The 7,562-nt window shown below is 54.9% G+C and overlaps 1 protein-coding gene across 1 annotated transcript in view; it reads right to left on the bottom strand.

Annotated features, from left to right (window-relative positions):
* The window catches only part of Vwf (von Willebrand factor), an 87,460-nt gene extending 86,440 nt beyond the window's left edge, over positions 1–1,020 (bottom strand). The window contains exon 1 of the mRNA XM_013023596.1: positions 966–1,020. Coding sequence (XP_012879050.1) covers positions 966–1,020 — 55 coding nt within the window. The remainder of the gene's footprint in view (positions 1–965) is intronic.
* Between the last annotated feature and the right edge of the window lie 6,542 nt (positions 1,021–7,562).

Here is a 7,562-nt window from a genome sequence, read left to right as displayed (position 1 = left end):
TGGGTGGATGGATGGATGGATAGATGGGTGGATGGATGGATGGGTGGATGGATGGCTGAGTAGATGGATGAATGGGTGAGTGATGGATGGGTGGAAGAGTGGGTGGATGGACGAATGGATGGAGGAATGGATGGATGGGTGGATGGATGAATGGATGGATGGATGAGTAGATGGATGAATGGATGACTGAATTGATGGATGGGTGGAAGAGTGGGTGGATGGACGAATGGATAGGTGGATGGGTGGATAGTTGGATAGGTGGGTGGTGGATGAATGACAGATGTACAAATAGAGGGATGGATGGATGGATGCATGCATGCATGCATGGGTGGATGGGTGGGCGGGGAGGTGGCTGGGTGGGTAGGTGGATAAAGCAAGTTCACACAGGAGGAGAACCTCAGATCAAATCTCTTCAGTGCCCTGGGCCTTCTGGCACAGCTCACCTGGTGGAAAGGAGTCTGGGCGTCTGACACACATGCATTTGTCCTCAGTGGGGGGGGGGGAGGGGGAGGATGTAACTGCAACAGGCCCACGGCCTGAGGGCCGACCCGCATGCGCAGACCTCGGCATCTCGGCAGAGGCTGAGCGGAACCCTGGGATGTTGGGGGACTTCCAGGCTGTCACGGACCCCCTGTGACCCTCAGCCTCTCCTTCTGGGAGGGCTCGTGGGACCCCTCCCCCAGTCTCCTCCCTCCTTCACAGATGAATAATCCATGCCGGGGATTCCTTCCTTCCCATCCAGGAAGCCAGCTGCGCGCCGCCGTGGGTCACCTCTTACCCAATAAGAGCGGGCAAGTTGCAGGGCACACCTGGGTTCTGGGGAAACTGAGTCAAAGGCTTGGGAGAGCTGCAGGAACGTCCCAGAAGGCAGCCAAGTGACACACACACACACACACACACACACACACACCCCTGCTGGGTGGTTCTGGAGGGAGAGGAAGGGACGAGAACATGGGGGTACCCACCTGACATGGTGAAGGCCAGCACCAGCAGCGCCCCGGTGAGCCTGGACGGGACCATCTGCAAAAAACACTGAAGCTAAGCCTGGCATCGTGGCTTACGCCTGCCATCCCAGCTACTCAGGAGGCTGAGATCTGAGGATCATGGTTCAAAGCCAGCCTGGCCAGGGAAGTCCATGAGACTCTGATCTCCAAGGAATCAGCAAAAAAAAAAAAAAAAAGCCAGAAGCAGAGGTATGGCTCAAGTGGTCGAGTACCAGCCTTGATCACAAAAGCTCAGAGACAGCGCCCAGGCTTTGAGTTTAAGTTTGGGGACCAGCACCAGAAACAAATAAATACACACATAGCCTCCAGAGTCGGGAGGCCCCGACCTGACTTTCACTCACCCAAACAAAACCCTTCTCGTGCAAGAACAGAGAACCCCAGCCTATGCTCCCCCAAAATAGGAATCACCCCCACAACGATCTTCTCATCTGCTATGTCAATCTTTCTTCCAAAGAGCACATACCCTGTCCTGTAGACTGGGGGTATCTCCAAGGTCCCACGGAAACTCGGCCACTCATCAGTGGGGAGACCACCCTTAGGCCATTTGCCCGGTGCTGTTGAGATCTGCTATAGCTCCGGACTGTCCTGCTCTTAAGCAGCTCAAGGGGGGCTGTGGGGTTCCCACCGCAGGGGAGATAAGCCTAACGGATTCCTGCCCCCCCAAAGCCACGAGCTGCCCCACAGGGCACCGGCCTGATCTTAATTACCCGCAGGGAAACAATGGCAGGAAATGATATTAGAAGCACCATCAGGTTTGCTGAAGCCGGAGCAGTTTGGAGGGAGACCTTTGGACGGCTGCCTTCCTGAGCCACCGCCTGCTCCCTAGTGCCTACAGCCCCACACCCCCAGACTCCTGGGGCCCTGGATCCCCCCCCCAGCCTACACAGGCAGCCATGAGCAGCAATAACTGCTTTCCCCATCCAGGGTACAGTCAGGGGAACTGGGGAAATACCTTCCCACCAGCCAACCTGGCAGCCCACGAAGAGCGCATGCTGCACTTCCGGATCCTGCTAGGAGCCCGGCTAGGTTCTGGTTAAGGAAGAAGATTGCTGATCGGCAGTCCAGGCCTTTCTCTAGATGGGGGAGGGGTGTGTGTGTGTGTGTGTGTGTGTGTGTGTGGTCCTGGAGCTTGCACTCAAGGCCTGGGCGCTGTCCCTGAGCATGTTGGCTCAAGGCTGGCGCTCTACCACGTGAGCCACAGCTCCATTTCCAGCTTTTTGGTGGTTCCTTGGAGATCAGCATCTCTTGGACTTTCCTGCCGGGGTTGGCTTTGAACTGAGATCCTTAGATCTCAGCCTCCTGAGTAGATGGGATGACAGGTGTGAGCCACTGGTGCCTAGCTATGGCTTGATTCTAATAGGCCTCCCTAAGTCTGTCTGTCTCTCTCTCTCTCTCTCTCTCCCTCTCTCCCCTCCCATCCCTCCCCCAGGAGGACCACCAAGCTCTCATGACTGCTCCTCACCTGGTACCACTCACCCTTGCCATTCACCCTGTGCACCCAGCGTCCCAGAAAACCAGAAGTGGTGCTGTGGCCCAAGTAGTAGAGCGCCAGCCTTGAGCTGAAGAGCTGAGGGACAGCGCCCAGGCCCTGCGTTCAAGACTCAGAACTGGGGGGAGAAGGAGGGGGGGACGGGAGGGAGACCCTGTGTTGTCTGCAGGCTCTGGCATGGAGCTCGAGTGCTCAGGGCAGTTGATTAGATGGTTCTAGAAGGCAGGAAATCACAGTGGGGAAATGGAAATGTGATAGAAGGAACGGAAATCTGCCAAGAAATATATTTATTAATTCAACCACAAGTGAGTGGCAGAAGCTGAGAGCGATGAGGAGCCTTGGTCTCAGGCTGGCCCTGCTCCAGGATGTACAGAAGAGGGGGTATCAAGGGCTGCACCCCCAGAGCACTAGCCCCCAACAGTTGAGGACTCTAGGGGGAAAAAAACCCCAGAAAGTTGAAGTCTGATGAGGGAGGGAGAGATGGCAGCTAAATCTCCACTCCAAGTTAGGGAATGGAGTGCCACAGCTCATGCCTGTAATCCCAACTGGGATTTGAAAGATGGGAGGTTCAAAGCCAACCCAGGCAGAAACTAGAGACAAAAAGACTCTTACCTCCAATGAACCCACAAAAAATGTTGGACTTGGAGGTGTGGCTCAAGTGGTAAAGTGCCGGCCGAATGCAAGAGAACCAAATGAGGGCACAAGGCCCTGAGTTCACACACACACACACACACACACACACACACACACACACACACACCAAAATGTTGGCGCGCCATCTTGGGAAGGTTGCGTTGCAGTGGCCGCCATCTTGGGAAGGTCAAGACCAAGCTTGGTCGTTGAGCTCACTTTTCCTTTAAGATTGGCCACTGAAGGGCCAGGGACTGGGCCCCAGAAAATCATAGGCTGGGACCTGTCCCCTTCCCTTTCCTCCCCCTCCCTCCTTTCCCCTCCCCCTCCCCCACACCTGGTGGTACGTCCATCTAATCTGCCCCAAGGAAACTCCAGCCCACAGACCTTTTGGTTCCATACCACCTAGCAAGCAGGGAGCAGAACTTTTCCAACCAGCTCTAACCTCCACCTCTAATCTCACTGACTGACTAGTAAGGATTATTATTATTATTTGTTGGTGTTGTTGGTTGTGGGTCTTGAACACTGGGCCTGGGCGTTGTCCCTGAGCTCTTCAGCTCAAGGCTGGTGCTCTACCACTTGAGCCACAGCACCACTTCGTTTCCTGGTGGTTTATTGGACATAAGAGTCTTACGGACGTTCCTGCCCAGGCTGGCTTTGAACCATGATCCTCAAATCTCAGCCTCCTGAGTTAGCTGGGATGACTGGCGTGAGCCACCAGCTAGCAAGGATTATTTTTTAAAGGGGGAATTGCTGAGTGCCAGTGGCTCATGCCTGTTACCTTCAAGACTGGCGCGCACACACACACACACACACACACACACAGAGGTGGGAAGGGGTAAAAAATATCCTCCAGGCTTTGCTCTGTTCAAGTGTTGCCTATCCTCAGGAATTTGCAAAAAGAAATACAGTTCGTGGAGGTAGAGGCAATATTGTGTTTTCTGTGGAGTAGCTGGGATTACAGGCGTGAGCTACTGGCACCTGCCTACCACTTCATTTGTAAAGAGTGCAAACGTTTGCTGTGGGGATGAAGAAAGGAGTCCCTTTGGGCTGGAGACTAGAGAGAGCACGGGGGGGGCGCCTTCACCTGACACTGGACGGAAGTTGGGGTGTGTCTTGCAAAAATGTATTCAATGATCTGCTTATAATCTGAGTGCTTTTCCTTTGAATATTTATATCAATATCAAAGTTTCTGAAATGGATAAAGAAAAAAAACCATAATGGTGACTAAAAGCTTAACAGCACACTTGGAATTTACTTTCCTTTCATTAGGCTATGGATCCCTAAAGGCCCCGTGGGCTTGCTAGCATGGGAATTAATAATTCACGTCTCCCAAGCTGAGCTCCAGACAAATATATGTCCTGTCTCTCCTCCTGAAATCCTGTGCTCGTTCTGTACCCAGAGATGTTCGCCTCTCCCCGTGGGCTCCTAGAGACCCCCTATTTAATCAGGAAACACTGGTGGCTCCCGCCTGTCATCCCAGCTACTCAGGAGGCTGAGATCTGAGGATCGAGGTTCAAAACCAGCCTGGGCAGGGAAGTCTGTGAGACTCTGATCTCCAAGGAACCACCAGAAAAGTGGAAGTGGTGCTGTGGCTCAAGGGGTAGAGCGCCAGCCTTGAGCTGAAGAGCTGAGGGACAGCGCCCAGGCCCCGAGTTCCAGATCCATGCCTGGATTTGCTGTGAACCGCCAGCCGGGGGCTGGTGACAGAGCCCAGGGTGGAGGCCGCTACCTCTCCCTAACACCACGCAGCCAGGGAGGGTGATTCAGGGGTGGTCTGGTGACGGGGGAGGACGTGAGGAGCCATGGGTGGCCAGGCCAGCCCTGGGACAGATCCCAGTCCTGACCAGAGTCAGAGTCTCAGCAGAGACAAGGAGGAAAACCAGGGCCAGGCAGAGAGACCGCAGCAGCCGGGTGGAGCTGCTGCCGTCATTAGTCCCTGACTTCTGGAGATGAAGGAGGCCAAGACCGGCTGGAGAAAGGAGAGAGGGATGGGGGGGAGGGCTCAGCTTGGTTGGGGAGGGGGTCACCAAATAGCCCAGGGCCTCAGGGGTCTCCTATAATCCCACCCTGCCCCAGCCAAGAACCTAAGGTTGCTGGTACTTACCCTCCCTCCACCTGGGGGAGGTAAGGGCCGTGGGCACCAAGAACTTCCATTTCTTTTCTTCCTCTCTTTCTTTAATTTTTGTTGGTCCTGGGGCTTGAACTCAGGGCCTGGGCGCTGTCCCTCAGCTCTTCAGCTCAAGGCGGGTGCTCTACCCCTTGAGCCACAGCGCCACTTCCGGTTTTCTGGTGGTTCATTGGAGATCAGAGTCTCACGGACTTTCCTGCTCGGGCTGGCCTTGAACTGTGATCCTTAGATCTCAGCCTGAGTGGCTGGGATGACAGGCGGGAGCCACTGGTGCTCAGCTTAAAGGTAGCTTTTGATAGGAAGGAAATTAATTCCTTGTTGCAGGAATATATATATATATATATATATTAGCTATATATTGAACTCAGCGCCCAGGCCCTGAGTTCAAGCCCCACGACTGACACAAAAAAATAAAAAACAAAAAAAAAAAATAGCCAGGCTTTGGAAGACAGACATGGAACCGCATCCGATACGTTTTGATGTCAAAACAACTCCATGCCAAATCCGCACACTGTGACTTTATTTTAGCTCCCAAATGGCAGTAAAATACATGTTGTGCAGAGGGTAGGGAAAGAGGTCAACGCCGGTTGTCTCCAGGGCTGGGCCTCTCTGTCATTCGCTGTGTAATCTCCGGGAGTTGCTCAAGAATGGTGTTCAGATTGCCCAAAAGCTAGCCAGGCGCCCGGGCTCCCGCCGGCCATCCCAGCTGCTCAGGAGGCTGCGGTCTGAGGATCACGGTTTGAGGCCAGCCAGCCCAGGCAGGAAAGTCCCTGAGACTCTTGTCTTCAGTGAACAGCGACAAGTGGAGCTGTGGCTCAAAGTGGTAAGAGCGCTAGCCTTGAACAAAAAGAGACCTAGGGACAGACAGCGCCCAGGCCCTGGGTTCACAATCCACGAGCGACCAAAACTAAATATAATAGTAATAATAGGGCTACAGAATTCAGGGGCCAAAAATGCACAGATCCAACCCCAAGGCTACGACACACCTAATGAACACTAGCTCAGAAACCAGCTTTAGTTGTGTGGACTCACCAATAGTGATTCATCCTGCAAGAGTGTGCGACGCGGCTCGGACACACGCACACAGGAGAGATGGGGGCCCTGGAACCAGAACACAGTCACCACCATCTCGTGCCCGGATCCCTCCCAGGGCCTGCGCTGCCCCGTCCCCCCCCCCCCCGCCCTGTGCTCACACTGTGGCTCATGGCTGGACCTGAGCGCCCAGCCCCGCTGAGCTGTGTGTGGGCCGCGCGGGCCCTGCCTGGTGGGGCGTGAGGATCTGCGCACTGCCCTCCAGCGGGCCTACACACACACACACACACACACCAGGGGCGAAGCATGAGGAAAACCAGACTCCCAGAATTCCTCACAAGTGTCCAAGTCACCCTCACCAAGAGAGGAGGAGGAAATGGCCATGGACGGAAATGTCCTTCCTGGGGTCCGGGGAGAAAAAGAGAAGGTTGGGGGAAGGAAGGAGGGAGGAAGGAGAGAAGGAGGGAGGGAGGGAAGGAGGGATGGGAGGGAGGGAGGGAAGGGAGGAAGAGAAGGAAGGGAATGGAAGGGGAAGAAGGAAGGAAGGAAGGGAATGGAAGGGAAAGAGGGAGGAAGGAAGGAAGGAAGGAAGGAAGGAAGGAAGGAAGGAAGGAAGGGAAGGAAGGAGGGAGGGAAAGATAAAGGAAAGGAAGGAAGGAAGGGAGGGAGGGAGGGAAAGATAAAGGAAAGGAAGGGAGGAAAGGAGGGAGGGAGGGAGGGAGGAAAAGATAAAGGAAAGGAAGGGAGGGAGGGAAGTTAGGAGGGAAAGGGAAGAAGGAACGGAAAGAGAAAAGGAAGAAGGGAGGAAGAAAGGGAGGGTATGAAAGAGGAAAGGGAAGGAAGGAGGGAGGGAGGGAGGAAGAAAAGATGGAAGGAAGGAAGAGAAGAAGAAAAGGAAGGAAGGAAAAGAAGAAAGAAAGGAAGGAAGGAGAAAGGGAGGCAGAGGGGGAGGGAGGAAGCAAGCGAGCGAACAGGCGGGCAGTCTCTTCTGAAGACCCGTCTGACAGCCGGGACTACACAAGGCCAGTCGAAGCTCCTTTGCGGGGGGTGGAGGCGTAGCTCAGTGGTGGACTGCGCACCCAGTCCACGCAAGACCCTGGGTTCGATTCCCAGCACAGCGGCTCTGGTTTCGCCACCATGGCCCTTCGGGAAGGAGGGCTGCTCTTCGGGGGGACTGACCGCTCCAGGCCCAGTCCACACCGCCCGAGGCGGTCAGTGCCAGGGCAGAGGCCGGGCCGGGGTGGGGTGGGTGGGAAATTCCTGGCTTCGTCCCCAC

Source organism: Dipodomys ordii, unplaced genomic scaffold (assembly GCF_000151885.1).
Source record: "Dipodomys ordii isolate 6190 unplaced genomic scaffold, Dord_2.0 Scaffold69, whole genome shotgun sequence".
NCBI lineage: Eukaryota > Metazoa > Chordata > Mammalia > Rodentia > Heteromyidae > Dipodomys > Dipodomys ordii.
This window is presented reverse-complemented; position numbering and strand designations above follow the sequence as displayed.